The sequence below is a fragment of the Hypanus sabinus genome, chromosome 7 (genome assembly GCF_030144855.1).
Source record: "Hypanus sabinus isolate sHypSab1 chromosome 7, sHypSab1.hap1, whole genome shotgun sequence".
Taxonomy (NCBI): Eukaryota; Metazoa; Chordata; class Chondrichthyes; order Myliobatiformes; family Dasyatidae; genus Hypanus; species Hypanus sabinus.
In genome coordinates this window covers 41167607-41193732 of record NC_082712.1, presented here as the reverse complement: position 1 = coordinate 41193732, position 26126 = coordinate 41167607, and the positions used below count along the sequence as shown (strand labels likewise).

At 39.5% G+C, this 26126-nt stretch overlaps 1 protein-coding gene across 4 annotated transcripts in view; it reads left to right on the top strand.

The window, feature by feature from the left end:
* The first annotated feature begins 572 nt into the window (after window positions 1-572).
* tnpo1 (transportin 1) overlaps window positions 573-26126 on the top strand; it is a 100354-nt gene continuing 74800 nt past the window's right edge. For 2 of the 4 annotated variants that reach the window (XR_009513099.1, XM_059974591.1), the window contains exons 1-5: window positions 573-730; window positions 892-1005; window positions 1671-1746; window positions 19336-19485; window positions 22756-22862. Coding sequence is in view for 2 of the 4 variants with exons in the window: in XM_059974591.1 (XP_059830574.1) it covers window positions 901-1005; window positions 1671-1746; window positions 19336-19485; window positions 22756-22862 (438 nt within the window). In the remaining 2 variants the exon portion in view is untranslated. Of the gene's footprint in view, window positions 731-891; window positions 1006-1670; window positions 1747-19335; window positions 19486-22755; window positions 22863-23301; window positions 23431-26126 lie in introns of those variants that run through there. The other 2 variants (XM_059974590.1, XM_059974592.1) reach the window with 2 other exon arrangements.

Below are 26126 nucleotides of genomic sequence, written 5' to 3'. Positions count from 1 at the left end.
TTTACAGTGTATACGTAGTTCAATAATAAATTTACTTTGAACTTTGAAGTATTGAATACATTAAGAAAGGATTAATTGGATCTGGAATGTCATAACCACAAGTGGCGATCATGTCAGTATATAATAATGTTTAAAAACAGAGACATTTTGAAAAGTAAAGAAGAGAAGAAAGGTTGGCAAACTGGCAATCCAGCACCAAGCCGTATGTTTAATGTAGAAATCTGTGACTTAAAGCAATTTGAAGTCTGTGGACATAATCCTGGTCCAAGCATGAGGAAGAAAGAATTGAGAGAAAATATGTAATTTATATATTTGTGTGGTATGTTGGGCTTAAAACAGTTACTGATGTTGTTAGTATTGACTAGTTACTTTTGTGCCTTTATGCCGTTAACATCAAAGCAGTAGATTTTTAGTTTAAAAACATAGAACAAATGCTATCAAAATTGCATATTCATAGGGATTTTTCCGAGGTTGGATTTGTAAAGTAATTTTCACCCTTAAACGCTGACAGTAGAAGTTATTTCCTTTTAGGACCCGGAGAACGTGATTGGCAAGTTCGGGATTGGACGTGTGACCCGTTGCGCATTAGGACCCAGGGAAGAGCGAGTTCTGTTGTCTGACTGGATTGCAAATTCGCCATGAGTCTGTCGTTTTAGGCCTTGGCAGTGCGGTGTTAAGACAGATTGTTGTCACGTTTGACTAACGGAGGATTAACAAAAACACAATTTCGGTGCGTTTAGTTTGTCATAATGTAGGAATAATGGATTTTAATTTTACTTTGCGGTCTAAAGAGATCTGTTAATGGTGAACGCTATGTGCTGAATCTTTAGTAAGTGGTGGCGTTTGACCGGACTCTTGTGTTTAGTCTCGCTTGCCTATCTCTCATTGCAGCAAACCAAGATGGAGTACGAATGGAAACCCGACGAGCAAGGGCTCCAGCAGATCTTACAACTATTGAAAGAATCACAATCTCCAGACACCGCCATCCAGAGATCTGTTCAGCAAGTATCCTTTGTAAAACCGCAGGTTCGGTAATGTGGCTGACCTGACGTTTTTTCCCCCTGAAAATCGTTAATCGAACTGTGCTCGGCTGAATAATGTTTCTTTGCCTTGTTTGAGATGCGAAGAATCGGGATCAAACAATTTGGGGTTCTGCCTTAAGTGGAGAGGCCGAGAGGTACTTCCCCCCCCCCCCCCGTGCGCGCCCCCACACAAATACATAGAGTAACGTCTGTTTAATTATTCTAAATTGAAATATTCGTGAATTCCTTCGAAGGTTTCTTTTCTTCAACTGATTTTATTAGCAATGCAGCCTGCGGCCATGAAGGTTAAGTCTATGGCGTATTCAATTTTCGGAATCTTTAATTTTTTAAATGGTGCTTCAACTCGAATGTATGCCTAACACCACCATCGCCATGCGTCTCACGTTGTAAAAATTGCTCGTTGGGGGAGGTGAATGTCGTAATACGTTCCTCCAATTGCTACGGCGACGTTATCCACTCGTTCAATTTGAATACATTTGTATCTGTTTTTTTAAATCTGAAAAGTTGACCACGCTTTCTGATTTACTTGGTAATGAAGTTAGTTTTACTGTATTTTTATCTTTTAATTGAATTTTATTTGAAACTGTCTTCAGCTGTATAATGATGTTTCCTTAGCATTTCTCAAAGAAACTGGAGCAACTTAATCAATATCCAGACTTCAATAACTATCTGATTTTTGTTCTTACAAAGTTGAAATCAGAAGGTATGTGCATTGGCTTTGACGATATGAATGAAAAGGAAATCTAGCACAATGTATATAATGCACAATATGATGTATCAGATTTATTACAAATTCAGAAGTGGGAAAATTGTTTTCTGTCCTTTCCCAGCACTCTTGCCGTATTATTGGGGCACTCCATAATCATCTTTGATGTGACTTATAATTTGCTGCTGTTCATGCATTTTGTTTCAGCCCTGGCCTCCTTAGCTTTCAGTAATGCATCTAAATTTAATGAGTTTATACAACCTATAGGTTAAAAGTAAAATTGAGTTTAAAATTATAGTAACTGTGGAGAAGTAGATGTCTATTATAATAATTTGTATTTCAACTGTATGTTTGAAGGGCAATAAAAGAAACAAGTGATTTAAATTGACTTGGTCTGTTTTGGATTTTGACAGACTAGTTTTAACTGCAGTAAAATTTCGTCCATCAGATTCACTCTGATAATGTTGCATAATCAGATGTTTAATTTTAATTGAAGTCAGGGAAAATGTGTGTAATTCCTGTTGAATTTTTAAAAACTCAATGTAAGGTTAAGACTAGGAAATGCTGGAAATGCAAGTCAGGTAGTATCTGGAAAGAGAAACAGTTAACATTTCAGGTAGAAGATTCTTTGCCAAAACTAGGAAAGATTGTAAACTAGTTTTAACTTCTATCTGCTGGATATCAGCAGTTTATCACCATGGCAACCATACTCACCGTTCCTGCACCCTCTGCATCTTGAAATTAACTTGCATTCTGACAAAGGTCTTCAAATTGAAATATTAACCATGTTTCTTTCTTTAGATGTTATGTTGCTTCATCTTCTGTTTCAGCATTTCCTTTTTAGTCCATTTCCTTAGTATTTACTGTTTCTTGATCTTTACAAGCTGCTTGTCTATTTTGTGCTGAAACTGAGAAGTAGCTTAAAAGCAGGCATTTTGTGCTTTGCATTATTTTCTACATGTATAACTTGTGCATAATCTGTCTACTTTGCTATTTTTGATCTGCCAACTCTACCACTTGTTTTTTATTTCCTTTCATTTTCTGTGATACCTTGCTTCAATTTGTCCCTTTTAGGGACACTTTCCAAAACCCAATCCAGTTGTATGCTTTTATTCCTGTGATGTAATTGTCATCCTCGGAATGACCTACTTAGGTATTTGAGCAGCAACCCTGACTGACCCAGTGTACACTATTACCAGCCTTCCTGCTCACCAAGCATGCAAATAGGCCTGATTTTGCCAGTTTCCTTCCTGTCCAAATTTGCTGCACCCTGCAGATTTTAGTAGTGGCCAACTAATCATCATGCCTCTGCATCTTCCTTTAAGATGTCTGTCCACATAATGAGTAATGCCATTGTCAATAATTAAATTATTGTAATAATTGCTTATAAATCATGGTGTCGATTGAAATCTGGATTGTGGGTGATAGCACCTAGCCTCCCCTGTTTGGTGTATGTGTCATCAATTTCTGCATGTGGACACGTCCATAAGGTTTTCAACACCAATTTAGATTTAAGTGCAAGATGCTTTCTAGTATCTTAACTTGTTCCACTCTTTTTTACAAATAAGGTTGTTCTGTAGATTCCAGTTTTTAAAAATGCAACTCACAAGGATAATTTGGTTGCTTGTCTCAGCATCTGCCCCAAGCAGCTTCCTATTTTCTGATTTTTTTTTTAACCATTTCCATCTGCCTTGCTTTGTCCAAAGTTCATTAGTTTTCTATACTGTCTCAACCTACACTTCCATATAAATACCCAATTCCTATTTCGTGTCACCTCTTACATTTGTCTGAGTTATCCATATAGCTAAACCTTGGGTCCTGTATTTAATCACTTCCTCACAGTGCTCACCAGTAGTCCCCATTTTTTAGAAAGAACTTTTCTGATCATTTTACTGGCATAGTCTTCAGCTCTGATAGTCAAACGTGAATGAATCCGACGGGTTGTTTAACCATTCACCACTAGATCTAGCTGATTGGCTTTAAGAGTCATCAGAATCGCATTAAGCACCAGCAGAATCTGCTCTTAGCTGATCTAACTGCTCATTATTTTGTAATCACTCTAGCTTCTTTAAAACTTACCCTTCCTTCTTGCATCCTCACTTCTGAATCTTGCAATAGGGTTAGTAGGTTAATTGGCTGCTAAATTGCCCTTGGTGTATAGGTGAGTGGTGGAATTTGATGAGAATTTTTTTTAAAAGTGAAGTTAGTGTAAATGGGTGGATGATGGACCATAGGGCATATATCTCTGCTATTTCTTTGTCTGCATGGTTAATGGTCTGCAAAGATTTATCTGGGCATTGAAATTCTTAATTAATTTTGAGAGTGAGCATTTTCTTATTTCCTTTGACCCCCTTTTTCCCCTCTCCTTTTACCTCTTCCAGGAGTCCTTGAAGGATATATCTTAGGAGAGTGGATCACAGACAAATGCTGTGGATTTTTACTAAATGCATGTGAAATTTTTGTATCAGCATTTTTTTAAATTTGTATGATTAATGTTGGCATGTATTCTAAGGCAAGCAGGCTATAACAGGATTTAGATCAACTGGGAAAGTGGGCCCCGAGGAATGGCAGATGGAGTTCAACTTGAAAAAATATCAAGTCAAGTCACATTTATTGTCCTTTTGACCATAACTGCTGGTACAGTACATAGTAAGAATTTGACAAAGTTTTTCAGGACCATGGCTTTACATGACACAGTACAAAAACTAGACTGAACTACGTAAAAAAAAAGACAACACAGAGAGCTACACTAGACTACAGACCTACACAGGACTGCATAAAGTGCACAAAAATGGTGCAGGCATTATATGAAGTGATGCATTTTGGGACATTAAAGTACAGTAGAACATGTACAGTGTATGACAGGGTCCTGGGGAATGTTGTAGAATTGAGAAAATTAGGGGCAAACGTCGTCCACCATTGATGCTGCCCTCATTCACATCTTCATTTCCCGGACATCTGCGCTCACCCCACATTCTTCCCGACACCTTAACAGAGATGAAGTTCCTCTTGTCCTCACCTACCACCCCATGAGCCTCTGCATCCAACACATCATTCTCTGCAACATCCTTCATTTTCAACAAGATTCTATCACCAAACATATCTTTACCAACCTCCCAACACTATGCTTTCTCCAGGGAGCAATCCGTTGCTTAATCATCGGAGATGATGCCCTTGTCCATTCATCCCTTGTCACTAATCTCCCTCCTGCCACATATCACTGCAAGGCAACAGATATGCTACCTTCGCCTATTTACCTTCTCCTTTGCTTCTGTTCAACATCCTAGTCTTTCCAGATGAGGCAGCACTTCACCTGCGAATCTGTTGTATCTGGTGCTCCCAATATGGCCTCCTCTACATTGCTGAGACCTGACATAAATTGGGCATCTACCCTCCATCCGCCAAAAGCAGAATTTCCCGGTGGCCAATCATTTTAATTCCTATCCCCATTCCAGTTCCAAAACTTCGGTCTGTGGCCTCCACTTTTGCCATGATGAGGCCACTCAGTGTGGAGGAGCAACACAATACCTCATAGTCCATTTAGGTAGCCACTATCCTGATAGCATGAACATTAATTTCTCTTCTAGGTAAGAAAATTTTCTTCCCCCTTCTCTCTTCTGTCATTTACAACTCTGACCTCTTGCGTCTTTTCCTCACCTGCCCCTGGTGCTCCTTCCCTTTCTCCGATGGTTTACTCTCCTATCAGGTTCATTCTTCTCCAGCCCTTTACCTTACCCACCCACCTTGCTTGACCTATCACCTTCTAGCTGGTACTCCTTCCCCTTCCCCAGCTTTTTATTCTGGCATCTTTCCCCTTCCTTTCTAGTCATGAAGAAAGGTTTTGGCACAAAATGTTTACTATTTATTCATTTCCATGGATGCTTTCTAACCTGTTGATTAGTCCAGCATTTTGTGTGTGTTGTAGAGGTGTATGTATCTAGTTTCACTTAACTTTTTTTTCAATTTAAAAAAAATAACCTGTTAAGCTAGAGTATGAATTCAGGTAGGTAGGTAAACAGTTCTTGATAAGGAACTGAATGGTGGTTAATGCTAGATGCACTTATTGCCACATGCCATGCCAGGACACAGGGGAGAGCAAAAATTCCAAAAATGTGCAAGTCCTGCTGCTAGCAGGCTAAGAAGATTATGAAGTAATGGCATGTCCCTCCTTGACTAACTTGCTTACTTGCCATTATTCCCCCAATACGAGAGAAAGAGGGAGCCATGTTTTGGGAAACTGGGATTTATGGAAGATAGAGTTTCTATGATGGTGCATATTGTTGAATTAATCTAGAGATTTAAAAGCGTGTGTGCTAACTGCCTCCATTTGATGTATCATCCTGCTATTGAAAGTGAGGTGGAATAGGCAAGATTATAAGGATTGTGGTAAAGGTTGACACCATTCATTTTGGTCTTATGGGTAAAACATTGTTTGTTCCCCTTTCCTGTGGCTGCAATATTTTAAAAAATGATGGAGAGAGTAAATTGGGATCGACTTGTATGTTACCCTCGTGTAAGTTATAGTGAAAATGCTGAAAGAAATAAGAGCAAAATACCTTAAAAAGCATAATAGGATTGAACAGTCATTATTGATCTACAATAATCTACATAGAAATGGGGAAACAGGCAGTTTAGGTTATTTGGATTTTTGTCTGTATTTTGCCAAGTTCCCACAAAAGATATTCGAGCATTTGGGGTTGGTGACAGGAGATGAGGTGATAGCAACACACATCAAATGCTGGTGGAACGCAACAGGCCAGGCAGCATCTATAGAAAGAAGTACAGTCAATGTTTCAGGCCGAGTCCCTTCATCAGGACTAACAGAAAAAAGAGATGGTAAGAGATTTGAAAGGGGGAGAGGGAGACCTGAAATGATAGGAGGGGGAGGGATGAAGCTAAGAGCTAGGAAGTTGATTGGCAAAAGGGATACAAGGCTGGAGAAGGGGGAGTATCGTATGACATAAGGCCTTGGAAGAAAGAAAGGGGGAGGGGAGCACTAGAGGAAGAGGGAGAACGGGCAAGGAGTTATTGTGTGAGAGAGAGAGAGAGAGAGAGAAATAAATAAAATATAATATAAATAAATAGGGATGGGTTAAGAAAGGGAGGTGGGGCATTAATGGAAGTTAGAGAAATCAATGTTCATGCCATCAGGTTGGAGGCTACTCAGATGGAATATAAGGTGCTGTTCCTCCAACCTGAGTGTGGCTTCATCTGGACAGTAGGGGAGGCCGTGGATTGACTTATCGGAGTGGGAATGGAACGTAGAATTAAAATGTGTGGCCACTGGGAGATCCTGCTTCCTCTGGCAGACAGAGTGTAGGTGTTCAGCAAAGCGATCTCCCAGTCTGCATCGGGTCTCACCAATATATAGAACGCCACACCGGGAGCACTGGACACAGTTTATTACACCAGCAGATTCAGAGGTGAAGTGTTGCTTCCCCTGGAAGGACTGTCTGAGGCCCTGAATGGTGGTGAGGGAGGAAGTGTAAGGGCAGATGTAGCACTTGTTCCGCTTACAAGAGTAAGTGTCAGGAGGGAGATCGGTGGGAAGGGATGGGGGGTGTGAAAGGATAAGGGAGTCATGTAGGGAGCGATCCCTGCAGAAAGGGGGGAGGGAAAGATGTGCTTGGTGGGATCTCGTTGGGGATGGCGGAAGTTACAAAGAATTATACGTTGGACATGGAGGCTGGTGGGGTGGTAGGTAAGGACAAGAGGAACCCTATCCCTAGTGGGGTTGCAGGAGGATGGGGTGAGAGCAGATGTGCGTGAAATTGAAGAGATGTATTTGAGGGCAGAGTTGATGGTGAAGGAAGGGATGTCTCCCTTTCTTTTTTAAAAAAAAGGGAGACATCTCCTTTGTCCTGGAATGAAAAGCCTCATTCTGAGAGCAGATGCGGCAGAGACGGAGGAATTGAGAGAAGGGGATGGCATTTTTACAAGTAACAGTGTGGGAAGAGGAATAGTCTGGGTAACTGTGAGAGTCAGTGGGCTTGTAGTAAACATCAGTAGATAAGGTGGCTGCAGATATAGAGACAGAGAGATCAAGAAAGGGGAAGGAGGTGTCAGAAATGGACCAGGTAAATTTGAGGGCAGGGTGAAAGTTGGAGGCAAAGTTAATGAAGTCAACAAGCTCAGCATGAGTGCAGGAAGCAGTGCCAATGCAGTTGTCGATGTAGCGAAGGAAAAGTGGGAGGGGGATACCAGTATAAGCTTGGAACATGGACTTTTCCACAAAGCCACCAAAAAGGCAGGCATGGCTGGGACCCATATGGGTACTCATGGCTATATCTTTAGTTTAAAGGAAGTGGGAGGAGTCGAAGGAGGAATTATTAAGAGTAAGGACCAATTCCGCTAGACAGAGGAGAGTGGTGGTAAAGGGGAACTGGTTGGGTGATGGATTGGTTATTGGGTAGAAAGCAAAGAATTAAGAGAAGATCCTTCTTGGGTTTACAGTTGTGACTAGTAGACCATGGTAATCCTAAACTTCAACGAGCAGGTTCTTGATGAGTGATGGCTGCTTTAATAGAACTATTGACCAGTCTAGGTGAAGGGTTCTTACCTAAAGCATTGACTGTCCGTTTTCTTCCACAAATGCTGCCTGACCTGCTGAGTTCCCTGAGCTGCTCTCTTTTTAAAATTCTTGTCTATGGCATGCAACTATTGCTGTTTAGTATGCATGTATAGTTAGTATGTAACTCTGATTGAATCCTTGTTCCTAGGCTGGCCTGGCATGCCCTTCTGCACTCACTGAATTTGTTAATTCACTAACTTGATATTAATGATGGAGTCATAGATTTTCTGCAGTGTTACTGCTATAGTGTGTTGCAGGATGTGGTTATATTAGTTTACCCCTTGCCATGATTCAGTAACAATTTTCTGCAGAAATCTGTCAGATGGTATTGCTGAACAATGATTGATATGAAGTTGCCATTCAGAGTATATTCTAGGCTGGTGGTTATTATCTGCTTACGGGTAATGTTCAATTTAGACATTTGCAGTTTTATCAACTGAAGGACGACACAGGGTGGACTGAGGGAAGGAGTACTTGTTTTTGTCCTTATTGACCAGATTCCATGAATCTTTTTCTGGAGCCAAAGTTGAAGACTTTTGGGTGTGCTGTTCTTGATTGTGTATTGATAGGATTGTGCTACTGGTGGAATTTAATTCAGAGATACAGCATGGTAGCAGCCTCTTCCTGCTCAACAAGCCCATGCCCCCCAATTACACACGTGACCAATTAATCTACTAACCCGTAGAAACATAGAAAACAGTACAATACAGGCCCTTTAACCCACAAAGCTGTGCCAAACATATCCTTAGAACTACCTAGGCTTACTCATAGCCCTCTATTTTTCTAAGCTCCCATTTACCTATCCAGGAGTCTCTTAAAAGACCCTATCATTCCTGTCGGCAGCCCATTCCACACACACACACACTCTCTGCGTTAATTTAAAAATAACAACTTAGAAGTAGCATCTCTTATGTACCTACTTCCAAGCACCTTAAAACTATGCCCTCTCGTGCTAGCCATTTCAGCATTGGAGGAAAAAGCCTCTGACTATCCACACAATCAATGCCTCTCATTATTTTGTACACCTCTATCAGTTCACCTCTCATCCTCCATCGATCCAAGGAGAAAAGACTGAGTTCACTCAACCTATTCTCATAAGGCATGCTCCCCAATCCAGGCAACATTCTTGTAAATCTCCTCTGCACCCTTTCTATGGTTTCCACGTCCTTCCTGTAGTGAGGTGACCAGAACTGAGCACCGTACTCCAAGTGGGATCTGACCAGAGTCTTGTATAGCTGCAACCTTATCTCTTGGCTCTTAAACTTAATCCCACGATTGATGAAGACCAATGCTCCATATGCCTTCTTAACCACAGAGTCAACCTGTACTGCAGCTTTGAACGTCCTATGGACTCAGACCCCAAGATCCCTCTGATCCTCCGCACTGCCAAGAGTCTTACCATTAATGCTATATTCTGTCATCATATTTGACCTACCAAAATGAACCACCTCACACTTATCTGGGTTGAACTCCATCTGCCACTTCTCAACCCAGTTTTGCATCCTATCAATGTCCCGCTGTAACCTCTGACAGCCCTCCACACTATCCACAACGCCCCCAACATTTGTGGCATAAGCAAAATTACTAACCCATCCCTCCACTTTCTCATCCAGTTCATTTATAAAAATCACAAAGAGTAGGGGTTCCAGAACAGATCCCTGAGGCACACTACTGGCCTATCTACAACCACTCTTTGCCTTCTGTGGGCAAGCCAGTTCTGGATCCACAAGTCTATGTCTCCTTGGATCCCATGCCTCCTTACTTTCTCAATAAGCCTTGCATGGGGTACCTTATTACTAGATCCTTGGAATGTGGGAGGAAACAATCCGGAGGAAATCCTTGTGGTCACAGAGAGAATGTATAAACTCCTTGACAGTGGAATTGAATCTGGGTTGCTGATGTTGTAATAGCGTTATGCCAGCTACTGTGCTCCCCAATATAGGGCAGCATGGAATAGGATATTCTAAGGTATTTTGATGAAATCTGGCATACATTATGTAATACATGCTACTTTAAAATCAGGACTTCAGGCAGTAATTCGATTAATCTGTGGGATATCTTTCCAACTTAAGCATATGAAAAATCTTGCAAAATTGATATTGAGAACAATTTTAGCTTGATTGAAGGGATGGTGATTTTATTCTTGTGATTTTTAGCATAGTGGTTTTTATGCAGTTCAATGGCCTGTAAAGCCATTGCAGTGAAGAGGGTAGTGTGTTCACTGCTACACGAGCAGACTAAGCAAAGATACTAAGTTCACTTTCCTGAAGGATACAGGTGAACCAAGTAGAGATAATGTGGTGGTTTTGTAGTCAGTTACTGAAGCTCCTTTTTAAAAATGTAATTTTATATTTCTGTAAATTGAATTGATTTTCTTTCTAATTTTACTTTTGATTTTTTTTTGCCTCTGGATTGTTAGTTCAGACCTGTCCAGTAACAACATTATTAGTGCTAAATTCCCTGTTTCTTGCTCTGTTGAAATAATTGATTTCATTTGCACTGAACATTTTGCAGTTCATTTGCAATGATTGAATAGTCTGATGGACCCACCTGAAAAATAGGAACTTAAGAGGTGCTGCTTTGACTGGCACAATTCTCCAGACCAAAACATCAGAAGGTGTTTATTATTGTCCTGAACACTCAGAGTGAACATTTTATAGGTGATGGGTATGTTAGCTCTCGTTTCACCTTTGCGTTCCATATTCTGGTATTATTTTTCCTATCTCATACTTAAAGGTATAAATTGGGAGCTATCAGTTAATGAATTGATATTGAAGCTGTGGTAGAATAATTTACTGATTTGATTTTGGGAAAAGATGGAGAAAAAAAAATCAAGCCATAGTTCTTACTGCATTTAGTTCTTGCACCAGGACAGGAATGGATTCTCAATATTCCTGTATTACAGTACTTTAAAAGGGGTGGGGAGGAGGGGGTGGCATTTCTGTCAGGGATACTATTGTGGCTACAGAAAAGGTGGGTAATGTAGCAGGATCCTCTTGAGTCAGTATAGGTGGAAGTCAGGAACAGGAAGGAAGCAGTTACTCTATTGGGGGTATTCTATAGGCCCCCGGTAGCAGCAGAGATACCAAGGAGCAGATTGGGAGGTAGATTTTGGAAAGGTGCAAAAATAACAGGGTTGTTATCATGGGTGACTTTAACTTTCCTTATATTGATTAGCACCTGATTAGTTCCAGTGGTTCAGATGGGGCAAAGTTTGTTAAAAGCAAACACGAGGAAATCTGTAGATGCTGGAAATTCAAACAACACACACAATGTTGGTGGAACACAGCAGGCCGAGCAGCATCTATAAGGTTGGGTCTCGGCCCGAAACGTCGACAGTGCTTCTCCTTATAGATGCTGCCTGGCCTGCTGTGTTCCACCAGCATTTTGTGTGTGTTGTTCAAAGTTTGTTAAGTGTGTCCAGGATGGTTTCCTGTCACAGTATATTGATAGGCCGACTAGGGGGAATGCCATACTAGATCTTGTTTTAGGTAACGAACCGGGTCAGGTCACAGATCTCTCTGAGTGAGCACCTGGGGGACAGTGACCACTGCTCCTTGGATTTTAGCATCATCATGGAAAAGGATAGAATCAGAAAAGACAGGAAATTTTTTAATTGGGAAAGGGCAAATTATGAGGCTATAAGGCTAGAACTTGTGGATGTGAATTGGGATGATGTTTTTGCAGGGAAATGTACTATGGACATGTGGTCAATGTTTAGGGATCTCTTGCAGAATGTTAGGGATAAATTTGTACCAGTGAGGAAGATAAACAGTGGTAGGGTGAAGGAACCATGGGTGACAAGTCAGGTGGAAAATCTAGTCAGGTGGAAGAAGACAGCATACATGAGGTTTAGGAAGCAAGGATCAGATGGGTCTATTGAGGAATATAGAGTAGCAAGAAAGGAGCTTAAGAAGGGGCTGAGGAGAGCAAGAAGGGGGCACGAGAAGGCCTTGGCAAGTAGGGTGAAGGAAAATCTCAAGGTGTTCTTCAGTTATGTAAAGAACAAAAGGATGACAGGAGTGAAGGTTGGACCGATTAGAGATAAAGGTGGGAAGATGTGCCTGGAGGCTGTGGAAGTGAGCGAAGTCCTCAATAAATACTTCAGTATTCACCAATGAAAGGGAACTTGATGACAGTGAGGACAGTATGAGAGGTTGAAGTTCTAGACCATGTTGATATTAAGGGAGAAGAGATGTCGGAGTTTTTAAAATACATTAGGATGGATAAGTCCCCAGGGCCTGACGGAATATTCTCCAGGCTGCTCCTCAAGGCGAGGGACGAGATTGCTGAGCCTCTGGCTAGGATCTTTATGTCCTCGTTGTCCACAGAAATGGTACTGGAGGATTGGAGGGAGGTGACTATTGTCCCATTGTTCAAAAAAAATAGTAGGGATAGTCCGGGTAATTATAGACCAGTGAGCCTTATGTCTGTGGTGGGAAAGCTGTTGGAAAAGATGCTTAGAGATAGGATCTATGGGCATTTAGAGAATCACGGTCTGATCAGGGACAGTCAGCATGGCTTTGTGAAGGGCAGATCGTGTCTAACAAGCCTGATAGACTTCTTTGAGGAGGTGACCAGGCATATAGATGAGGGTAGTGCAGTGGATGTGATCTACATGGATTTTAGTAAGGCATTTGACAAGGTTCCACATGATAGGCTTATTCAGATAGTCAGAAGGCATGGGATCCAGGGAAGTTTGGCCAGGTGGATTCAGAACTGGCTTGCCTGCAGAAAGCAGAGGGTCGTGGTGGAGGGAGTATATTCGGATTGGAGGGTTGTGACTAGTGGTATCCCACGAGGATCGGTTCTGGGACCTCTACTTTTCGTGATTTTTGTTAACAACCTGGATGTGGGGGTAGAAAGGTGGGTTGGCAAGTTTGCAGACAACATGAAGGTTGGTGGTGTGGTAGTGTAGAGGATTATTGAAGATTGCAGAGACATTGATAGGATGCAGAAGTGGGCTGAGAAGTGGCAGATGGAGTTCAACCCAGAGAAGTGTGAGGTGGTATGCTTTGGAAGGACAAACTCCAAGGCAGAGTACAAGGTAAACGACAGGATACTTGGTAGTGTGGAGGAGCAGAGGGATCTGGGGGTACAAGTCCACAGATCCCTGAAAGTCGCCTCACAGGTAGATAGGAAGAAATCTGCAGATGCTGGAAATTCAAACAACACACGCAAAGTGCTAGTGGAACACAGCAGGCCAGGCAGCATCTATAGGAAGGAGCACTGTTGACGTTTCGGGCCAACACCGAAACATCGACAGTGCTTCTTCCTATAGATGCTGCCTGGCCTGCTGTGTTCCACCAGCATTTTGTGTGTGTTGTTCACAGGTAGATAGGGTAGTTAAGAAAGCTTATGGGGTGTTAGCTTTCATAAATCAAGGGATAGAGTTTAAGAGTTGCAAGGTAATGATGCAGCTCTATAGAACTCTGGTTCGGCCACACTTGGAGTACTGTGTCCAATTCAGGTTACCTCACCATAGGAAGGATGTGGAAGCATTGGAAAGGGTAAAGAGGAGATTTACCAGGATGCTGCCTGGTTTAGAGAGTATGGATTATGATCAGAGATTAAGGGAGCTAGGGTTTTACTCTTTGGAGAGGAGGAGGATGAGAGGAGACATGACAGAGGTGTACAAGATATCAAGAGGAATAGATAGAGTGGACAGCCAGCGCCTCTTCTCCAGGGCACCACTGCCCAATACAAGAGAACATGGCTTTAAGGGAAGGAGTGGGAAGTTCAAGGGGGATATTAGAGGAAGGTTTTTTACTCGGTGGTTGATGCATGGAATGCAGAGTCTGATTCAGTGGTGGAGGCAGATACACTAGTGAAGTTTAAGAGACGACTAGACTGGTATATGGAGGAATTTAAGGTGGGCGGTTATATGGGAGGCAGGGTTTAAGGGTCAGCACAACATTGTGGGCCGAAGGGCCTGTACTGTGCTGTACTATTCTATGTTCTATATTTGACTACATGTAGTTTGTAACCACAAAGTATATGGTGTGCTGCTTTTAAAAAAGAAACATTGCAATCAAAGATAGGTGGCTTAGAAAGTGTCATATATGCTTGGATTTGTCTTCTGCAGTTATGTAAAATAGCATTTAGTTCCTGTTTGTCTTTGTAAATCTCTCATTGCTATCTTTTCATTTTTCAAACCAAAACTCCATTTTAATTAAACTTTTGAGTGTATTTAATGTTTCAAAGCAGCATTTTGTCATTGGATATAATATCTTTTAATGTGCAACAATTTGTTTTTGTGTAATATGAGCTGTCTTAAAGCTCTTCAGGCATTCACACAAGCACAATCAAAATTCACCACAAAGATGTGATAATGGGGCAGATGTTGTTAAGTTTGCTCAAAAGGTGAGCTTCTTAGGAGTATTTTAGAAAGAAGCAGTGATTCAATAGACAGTAGATGCAGGAGTAGGCCATTTGGCCCTTCTAGCCAGCACCGCCAATCACTGTGATCATGGCTAATAATACGCAATCAGTACCCCGTTCCTGCCCTCTCCCCATATCCCTTGACCCCACTATTTATAAGAGCTCTATCTAACTCTTTGAAAGCATCCAGAGACTTGACCTCCACTGCCTTCTGGGGCAGAGCATTCCACATGTCCACCACTCTCTGGGTGAAAGAGTTTTTCCGCATCTCTGTTCTAAATAGCCTAACCCTTATTCTTAAACTGTGGGCTCTAGTTCTGGACTCACCCATCAGCGGGAACATGCTTCCTGCCTCCAGCGTGTCCAATTCCTTAATAATCTTATATGTTTATATTCAGCTGTTTGGGTTCCGTTTTAGAGCCTTTGCAGCTGAAGACGTTGTTCCTAGTGGTGGAACAATTAAATTGGGGATAGTTGGGTCTGGAGATGGTGTGGAATAGTATTTTGTAGCAGGAACCAGGCAGGGATTGAAACAGGCCTTGCCATGGTGATAAAAATAGGCACTTGTAGTCAAGATGATTACATGTTAATTAAAGCTGATCCCTCTGACATATGACATCAAGGTTGTGAACAGTTTCCTAGTTGCCAAGGAGGTGGATGGTGTTTCTGGTCATGAAATGAATGTTGTGATTTGAACTGAAGATGGTAGTTTAAGCCTTCCAAATATTTGTTGGAAATGTCTCTCCCATTGTTGGCCATCTTAAAATGTAGGAAAAATGAGAGTCAAAGCTGCATAAGCTTTGAGCTTAGCATAACAGATGTTTAGTAGAAACTTATTCAAAAGCATATTGTTGAAGGAACTAAATTCTGGAATAATATATTGCGTAGAGTTTGTCACCAAACAACATTTATAGATGAGAACCTTTTGGGAGAGAGGGATGTGGTGGTTTTCAGTCATTGAGAAGTATGAATTGATCTTTGGATGATGCGTCATGGCATTTTGGATATTGAAAATGATACATCTGTTATGACTGGGTAAATGAGAATGGGAAATCCAATCCTAACCACCTGAATGAAGTTATTAAAATCAACTAAAGGAGATGTTTGTGCTTCTGGGTTTTACAGTGGTTTAATGAAATTCGTATTTAGTCATAGATGAAGATAAACAGAATAGAAGCAGGTCCTTTGGCCTATCTGGTTCATGATGAGCAAGCTAGCTTCATCCAAGCTAGTCAAATTTATGAGCATTTAGTACATATCCTTTCCATATACCTGTCCATCTGTCCTTTAAAAGTTGTTACTGTACTTGCCTGAACCTCCTCTTCTGGGAGCTCATTCACTCCTATACCATCTTTTCTTGAGGAGTAGGAAGAATTGGTGCATTCATCCTGTATCTGCTTCACGTGATTTTATACACTCTACAAGATCACTCTTAGTTTCCAACGCTCCAATAAAGGAAGTTCTAGCAGCTAGCCTGTGCAACCTCAATTTATTAGATTGTTTACCAATTTGACTTTTATGAACACATACTGAGTTAACTTTATTTGCATTGTGTGTTCTTGCAGTCTTCTAAATGGTGTGAATCAGTTTGAAAGGATGAGGTCTGGTCAAAAAAAAGCAAGGATTGAGATTAGATTTTATTATCAATCTGCCACTTGCATGTTTACACATTAGAGCAGCCAGGTACTCCAGCAGCAGCACTCCAAATTTAATAAAATAATATTGCCTCGAGAGGTATGGAAACCAATATGTGAAGGGCTATTTTTGGTGAATTAAACTGCAGCTTAAAAAGAAGCATTTAATTTGCTAGGAAAATAAGTTGACTTCACAATTTGCTAATACAAGCCAGTTAAATGGCTGTTTTCTCGAGCACCGATATCATTGGAAACATCAAAGATGTGCAAATGGATCATCAAATACCTTCGTGAACTCTGCTACTTTTTTAAATTATGGTTTTTAAAACTTACGGCAATTGGAAAAACTGAACTCTTCGGGATATTGTAGGCTGTATGTAAATCATTGTCTGTGACAAATTTTCAAATTTACAAATTTTCATTTCATTGTCCTTTTTCACCCTCAGTCATCCTTGTTGAAAATTGATATCCTAAACATTTGTGTCGTTTTTGCTAAGTTTATCCATCTTAGCCAAGTCCCCTTTATCTTATTGTTTGACATCTATTTTTCTTTCAATGCTTCATTATTCATTCAACTCCTGCACTGCTTTGAAGGTATCATTTCTGTTCCAGACAGAACATTGCCTCTAGTTTTAAACACGAAGTTTTGCAGATGCTTGAAATATTGAACAACACGCTCAAAATCTAGTGGTTATTCTGTTATAATGTTGCAGCACAAAATAAGTCATTCAGTTGTTATTTGTGATGGCTCATTGAATCATCTCAATAACCTTGAAGTAATTTCCCTTGTATATTAAAGCATGTTTTTACTTCTCTGCTTGCAAATCCTGAGCCAATTTCAAATCCAGCTGCTACCTATTTTATGTACTTTTATTTACTGAATGCCTGTCAGAGAATTAAATTTGGGGAAACCGTTTTGAAAAGGAAAATGGGTCCTTTACATATGATGGTAAGATGAAATGTTGGAAGGAGAAATAAGGGGTGACAAAAGTGAACTGTGTACTATAATGAGGAAGGGTTAGTTGGAGAAGTTGTATATGTACAGCACTTGTCTGCAAGATGCAAAAGTGAAGCAGATTGGTATGAGAATTGTTTTTTATGCTTGGTGACAAATGTAAGAGAAGGAATTTTGAGATGGAGTGAGCACAAGAATTGTGGGCTGCTATTTGGGTGAAAAGAACTGTTCTTTTGCTATGCAGTTATGGAAACCAGGCCTTGAAGCTAAAGCTGGATTCATGTGTTTATTGAATGAATTAACAATATAAAGAATTGGCCTGTATATTTGGTAATGTGCTATTGTCTGTTCTTATGAATCTGGCATAATGTTTTTGAAGTCATCTTGAATCCTTTGAGTCAAAGCCCTAATGATGCATGGTGGGATGTTGGAGTATGTAGCATTGGTAATTTGCTGTTTTGTCTCTGGCACCAGCTTTCTTTTGGAGGAAGAGTGAGGAATAATGATGGTGATTAAGAGGAGATTTCAAGATTTTGACCTGAGAGTTACGAAATAGGATGATCGCATTGTCCCTGATATTAACTGGGCTCTTTCACACTTTATTTACTTGTACACAAGGAGAACAACCTTGTCCCTGTCACCACACCTTTCTGAAACTTGAGCAAGAAATGACACTATACAGAAATTGATGTTGGATACAGATATTAACCAATTGGTAACCTTGTGAATGTTCACTTTCCTTATTTGTATTATCAGTCACCAATCACGCTACAGTAATACAGATATTAATGGCCAATAGAACATCTACTTAAAAGGCCAGTAATAAAATAACTGACCACTAGTAAGTATCATCCTAGAACCCTTCATTTTAATCCTTGTCTTGGTATGCCAAATGGCTCCAGTACTCTGCTGTGTTCTTCAAGTATCTTTCTCGCCTGTACGTGATCTATAAATTAACCTTGGCTTGGACATTATCTTATTCCTCTCCATGCTGCCACAATCATAAGAGTCCAGCACTCAGTTTATACCCTTTGGGTATATCCTCTGGGTGAAAAATCTCTTCCTCAGTGCCCTCTAAATGTCTTGACTGTTATTCTTAAAGCCTTTGCCCATTGGTGAAAGACCAGATATTATCCTGGCTTCTGTGAAGGTTTGCATTCATGTTGCTGGTACTATACTCAAGCTTTTGCAATGTATTAACCTTGCTCTGATAGTATGCAAAATGGCCTAGTTTTCCAAATGTGCAACAAATCTATCTAATTTATTGCCCTCTTAGACTAGACTCAATCGTCACTAAGTGATGAAAGATGATGTTGACAGTTTCATCGTTGGTTTGAATGCAGAATGGTGAATGCTAGTTGTATTAGAGAATGATTGAAGTTATTGAACTAGAGTGGTTTGAAAATGGTTATTGCTATTGGAAGTCATTCATCTCAGTTTTAGGATCACAACAGAAGTTCCTGTGGGTGGAGTCTTTGGCTGGATCATCACTGATTTTGCTTTGAAGATAGGGTCACAAGTAGAAGCTTTTTACAATATTCTGCTTGACTTGCATTTGAGCTAGTGAAGTAGTCCAGCTCTGTAGGCAGCAAGATCTAGATTAGGAAGCAAATGGTATGCGGTCCTTTTTTTTTATTACAAGAGGACCTTGAGTATAAGAATATTGAGATCCTAGTGGCCTTGGTGATCTGCACTCTCTACCCAGCTATATTTATTTCTGGGATAGGAGCTCTGCTCTCTGAGGAGAGTTTAAATAGACAAAGCAAATACTTGAAGTGATCTTATTGAAACATATTGCTGCCTCAATGACCCACATTCAGTCCTGGCCTCCAGTGCTGTCTGTTGAATTTGCACAGCTCAATAGTGATTACATTCAGTTAACTTAAAGTACTTTCTTGTGATAACATGAAAGTCACTACTTAAATGGATTTTTCCTCTTTTTCATTTGGTTTTGTTTTTATCTCTGGTGAGTTTTAAAGTAGTGCGCAGTATTAAGGTACTGGTGCTAATTAATTTATTTGTATATTCAATATGTTCCATTACAGATGAGCCCACACGATCCCTGAGTGGTTTGATTTTGAAAAATAATGTGAAAGCACATTTACACAACTTTCCAAATGGGGTCACTGACTTCATTAAAAATGAGTGCCTGAGAAACATTGGTGATTCTTCACCCTTAATAAGAGCCACAGTTGGTAAGTCTCTGTAATGCTATGGACTTTTGATTCATAAGGCTTCCTTATGTACATATTTTATGGAAAGAAAGATTGTGGAAATTAATTACCATTCCTTCAAGAAAACAGCTCAATCTGTACTCAAAATACATTAAAATAAATTGGTATTTTTCCTGATGTAATGAGAAGTTTTAAATGCATTTCTTGATCCTATGCCTTTTTTTGTCTGATGCAGAATAATAATGTTTGAGCTTTCAGTTGCTGCAGTATGGTTCATTGCACTCTTGTGAATATTGTGCAATTGAGAATTTTATACTTAATTTCAACTTCCAATTTTTAGCTGAAATAACTTGAACAAAATAAACTGAAAATAATCCATCACTGAATCCATCATTTCAAAATGAAGCATTTGATACTGTTTTAAGTTTTACTTTTCAAGTGATTTATTAACCAGTAAATGGGGTAAACTGATTTCATCCAATGAAACATAATTCAGATTTTTAACATCTTCTAAGCTAATCATGGTTAGTTATTTTGTAAAATGGTTTTCCCTGTTTCCTTCAACTGCTTAAGTTATCTATTAATACACTCCAGATCTTGGACATATAGTAAAGTTCTGAAAATCTGGCACCCTCAGGATTTTGTGTCAGATTATCAGATTTTTCATGTTGTCGGCTATTATTCCTGTTAATACTCAAATACATTTTAGTTCATCATTTTTGGTTGTTACACAATGTTAAAATAAATATTCCAGAGGATGTTGGAAATGGGGCCTCACTGAGAAAGAAGCTGAACATAGGATTTCTGAACAGTTGGATAGTGGATTCTCTATAGTCTGCTCCAGGCTGTTGGTGGTCACTGGATAGAACAGCAGGTTATAATATGGAAGGAGCACCCATCTCTTGCATCCTGTCCCACCACCTTCCATGGTATGAACAGTTTAGCACCACCAGGCCAAAATTAATTACACTGCCCTTTTCTCACTGGAGTTCTATTTTCTGCTGGTTGAAATGAATTCAATTGCCCTTTAATAGATGATAATCTTTAGGTCACTGGCATTTTTAACAAGCCCTTGGGTGCTTTTAGCAGCTCATGTTTTTAGAAATGCCTTCAACTATTTTAATCCTGTTTTTAAATTCATAACCCTTGAAATCGACTCCCCAGTCTGAGGCCTCCAGAATTTTAAGTTTTTTTTTGCTACTCAGTTAATAGCTCAAGCTGTACACTATTCAGTTGTTGAACTAGTATTTGGTTTTAGTTTATTTTTATCTTTGCAAAATTGTGTATTTTAATTGTTAGGTTCATTAGTCCACATCCGTTTGAATATACATTGGAATTTCTCTCGGGTGGTGGGGGGAAATCCTCAAATATCATATCTCACCTCATTCATTCTGCTTCTGGTGCAGTAACATCCTTCCTTAAATGAAGAGACAAAAACTGTAAACAGTACTCCAGATTTGGTCTCATCAACACTGTGTATATTTTTTGTTCACCAAGAATTAAACAAAAGCCAACATTTTATCTCCTACATCACAAGGTTTTATTTTCTGTTAAACCTTGTGGCATCTTATTACATGCCTTCTGAAAATCTAAGTCTCTCTGTTCACCTTTATCACCAACAATTATTACTGTTTCAAAGCATGCCAGTTGTTCAAAAGATCAAATGTATTTTCCTTCTTACAGACCATGTTAACTTCACCTGGTTACTGTCATCTTGCTTTTCTTTGTGTCCTGCTATAACATCTTTGCCTGCTTTCTAATGGGAGCTGTTGGGTTGACTGGCCTGTGGCTTCCTACTTTGTCTCTTAAAGGGGAGATTAGTACAGTATTTTTGTTGTACTGTTTTCTGATGTAGAATGCTTTTGTCTGAAAAGCAGTAGAAATGGAACTAGTGTAAATTTTCAAAAGAGAATTAGATGGAAAGAAATGATGGACTGGGGAGAATGACTAGAGGAGAGAGGCCAGTGAATTAGTTCTTCCAGTGTGTTATAGCATGGTGAAATCAGTTTTATATGATTAAATTCTGTAAACCACGTGGCACCAGATGTGATCCAGCATTATTAATGTTAGTATTGTGCACAAGAGGTCAAGCATGTGGAATAATGAATGCAGATGTGAGCACAAAGGAACAGTATCTCCCCAAGTATAAGACGTGACAAAATTCAGCTCACAGGAAATTTTCCTTTTAATTCTAATGAATGGAGTTCAATCTAAGTGTATTCTTGGTGTCAAATCATTGCAACTCTGAGACACTGTTCTAATTGTGCCTTGGGGAAATGTAATTAGCCATAAAGTTCATCATTGATTTTTTTTTCTCTCTCATACGGCCAATACCATTGATCTTGGGTTCTTCAATAATTTATTCAATCCCTCCAATAACTAAGTATACTAGCTGGTTTATGGCAAGGCTGGGAATTTTTTCAGAGGTAAACTTACCAGCATCCACATAGTGAATATATCAAATGAAATCAAGTCTGGCCAGTTCCTCACATGCCCACAAAGTTTAAAATACAAATGTGATTGAATATTCATCTGAAATTTTAAATCCATGTAATAGTACTTCAGTTTAACAAACCGTAACAATTATGAAGAGGCATGCATATCTAAATGTGAAATTTAGTTCAGTTGTAAGATCGTTTAGTGGAATAAGCTCAAGACAGGCAGTGTATCTTCTGCTAGTGCCTGTGATCCTAAGATGCAGTCACATGACTTCCCAGAAAATTAGTTGGCGTCTGCCATTATATGATATACTTAGCCTAATGCCCACGCAGGTAGTCTGGTTGTGCAACTTCAGCAGCCCAGAATAGCTGGAATATAGGAGCAAGAACCTCAAATATTTTTTGCCATTTTAATTTGCTTATAGTTAGTCAAAGTTTTATAGATTTAATATAAATTATGGTTTTGTAGAACTTGTGGATTCTACAGTATTTAGTCTGTTTGCTCAGTCTTGCTCACAGACTCATTCAGGAATGAGTGTGGTGGGGTGCGCATATCCTCCCCATCCTTATTTGCCCTCTGGGTGTGCATTCGTATGTATGATTTGCTGGTGCTACTGAGAGCTCAGGGCATATATATTTTAAGTAACACAGGTTGTAGATTTTGCAGTATGGATAAATTGTGGATTATAAATGGAAAGTTGTGTAATTGTACATTGCATACATTAATATGATTATATCATTTAATTTTACTTAGTGTTTTGCATAAGCATAGTTCTAATTGTGGAATAATATTTTTGTCATTTTTCAGTTGCTGAAGCTTCATTTAAACGTTGCTACTTTTTTTTTTAAACAGGAATCCTAATTACAACTATAGCCTCAAAGGGTGAGCTACAAAATTGGCCTGATCTGTTGCCCAAATTGTGTGTGCTTTTGGACTCAGAAGATTACAATACGTGTGAAGTAAGTTTGGGTGTACAGAGTTCAGTAATTGCAGAATTTTTGTTTAGTTGCATACCACGCCAATACAACTGAAATTTCTAAAAGTGCTAGGCTGTGGGTGGTAGCTCTTTGGGTAGCCTAATTATTTTTGTTGTGTGACAGAGAGTAAGCTCAATCAGTCAAAAATTTTCAATGATAAATAAAATTCCATTCAATTACCAAAGACAATCAGTTTGTAGTGAAAAATTGTAATAGATATCTGATACTGGGTTACTCAACAGGTATTCTGAACAAAAGATGTAAAAGTGTTATTCCTGATGTGTTTTGCTCTGTCTGAGGTAATAAAATAATTTATTTCCAGTCGAAATATAGCTGCAAATCATATTAACACAATATGATAAGCATTATGCGAAGTCCAAACTGATCAGTAATGCCTTGTGTTCTTTCTCTGTCCTTTCAGTGCTTTGGCAATTTGGGAATAAGGAATAGAACTTATAGTGAAATGTAGTATGATAATGCTATGAAGATGTCCTGCTTGAAATGTCCACCCAAATCTAGTTGACTGAGCATAAACTACATTTAAACTAATGTAAGCTATTTATCATTTTAGTGTCTCCCTGTATTGGTGAAAACAACCATTACACAAATTCTATAACTCTGCTACTCGATTTCTGAAGTTGAGAATAGTATTTCATAGTACCTTTAAGTTCCTGTTTGATTCTTAATAGATTGAATTTTTGCGGGAGGTTTTCCTCTGTTTTGCCCGGTGTTCACCCTTACTGGAAATCTACTTCATTCAAAGTTACTGTATTGTTAGTATCTGTAAAGGAACTTCCTCATTGCAAAATAGTCCATGGCTGCTAATGTCAATATTTACACTGACACATTTGTCTGCACTTGTGCTATTTAATGATTGTTAGTCACAAGTACTCCATTGAGTTGCAGGGCCACTTAACATGTTGAAAAAAAATCATCAGTTACACCATGACAGCATTTTTCCCATTTCACAATATAATCAGCTTTTGTAACAAAATAGTCTTATTGAATGCAAGGGCAACAGTCCAGTTATCACAAGTTCAGAAAATGTATAATAGCTATCCTGCAGAAGATGGTAAGTATTGATGTAATGGTTTTCATTATATCACCAGAACCATTGCATAGAAAGCAGGCATTCTGGTGGCAACGGTGAAGTTACTTAATGTATCTTCAGTACAATCTATTCAGGAGCATACTGCACAACTGGGCTTGTGATTTGTCTAAGGGACAGAAAAGACGTGAGGCATGATCAGAAGGGCAAGGAACTTCAGTTAAGATGATGGTTTCATTAAAGAACCGCTTTGCTGTCTGCATCCTAAACTGTGTAGTTTATGTGCCTTACTCTTTCTCCTTTACAGAAAATTATTGACTTTTGGGTATGTTGTGAATTCGTAAGTGTTCTCCAGTATTTTGGTTCACTCAACCAAATCATTATTGTGTAGCAATGAATTAAAGCCTTATAATTATTGTTTATCAGTATGCTTTATCTGGTACCTACTATTGCGCTCAGTCAAGAGGTATTCATCTGCAGCGCAGTGCAAATTTCTTGGGGTGGGGGGAGGAGGGTCCATGTATATACGTGAGAGTGTTTGTTAACCCTGTAGAATTTTCTTTCTGCAGAAGTATGACCTAAAATGTAATCAGATCTTCATGCAAGTCCTAAAACGAGATAGAGAACCCAATTAAATAAATAAAACAAAAAAGTTATGCTTGTTTATTTACTGAGGAAAAATGATCCAATATTACTTGTATTTGTTGGAAAAAGTATGTGACCTTTTGCTTTCAGTAACTGGTGACCCCTTGTACAGCAATAACTTCAACCAAAAGTTTCTGGAATTTGATCAGTCCTGCACACTGGCTTAGGGGGATATTAGGTCATTTCTCCTTACAAAACTCTTTCAACTCTGGAATGTTGGTGGGCTTCCTTGCGTGAACTGCCTGCTTCAGGTCCTTCCACAACATTTCTGTAGGATTAAGTTCAGGACTTTGATTTGGCCATTCCAAAAGACAAATTTTCTTTTTAAAACATTGTTGTTGATTTACTCTTGTCTTTAGTTCATTCTCTTGATGCATCTTCCAACTTCCATTAAGCTTCAGGTGATGGACTGCTACCCTGACCTTCTGTAAAATGTCCTGATAGAATTTTGAATTCATTGTTCCCTCAATGATTGCAAGCTGTCCAGGCTTTGAGGCAGCAAAGCAGCCCTAGAACATGATGCCCCTTTCACAGTTGGGATGAGATTTTGGTGTTGGTGTTTAGTGCCCTTTTATCTCATCTGTCCACAGAACATTGTCCCAGAAGCATTGTCAAACATCCAGGTGATTCTTTGTAAACTTGAGATGTGCAGCAATATTTCTTTTGGAGACAGTGGAGTCCTTCCATGAACACTATTCTTGTTCAGTATTTTTCTCTGTTTACATGAACAGAGACTAGCAAGTTCTAGAGATTTCTGCAGGTAATTTGCTGTTACGTTTGGTTCTTTCTCAAAACCTACTTCAGCATTGCACATTTGTGTTCTTGGTAAGATCTTTGCACGATTCCCACTCCTAAGGAATGTAGCAACAGTACTGAATTTCCTCCATTTGCAATTTCTGTTACTGTGGACTGATGAACACTCAGGTCTTTAGAAATGCTTTTGTAGCCTTTTCCAGCTTCATGCATCTCTGCAATTCTTCTAAGGTCATCTGAAAGTTCTTTTGATCAAGACATGGTGCACATAAAGAAATCTATTATGAAGAGCAGGCTCTGTCAGTAAACAGTCTTTGTGTCTTTTATATAATGCAGGACACCTATACAACCCACATGTCCAATCTGATCTCATTGATTGCAACACCTGACTCCTAAAAGCTTTTGTAAAAGGCATTACCCCAGAGGTTCATGTACTTTTTCCAACAAATGCATGTAATATTGTCATTTTTCTCAAATATGTAAAATGTGTACATATAGTGCTTAAGACTTTTGTACATTACTGTAATTTAATGTATTACACTGTACATTTGCTGTGAAAAAAATAATTTCATGACATGTGAGTGTAGATGACTGTGATTCTGATATGAGTCTGTATTGTGGATTGAGAATGGGAAGAGGGGAAGGGACTGAGGAGGGAGTGAGAAGCACCAGAGAGACATTCTGTAATGATCGATAAACCTATTGTTTGGAATTAAATTGCCTTTGCCTGGTATCTCAGGACTGGGTGTGCCTGGGCCTGACTCTCCTTCTCTGCCTCCTGTCCCACACCTCTCCCACAG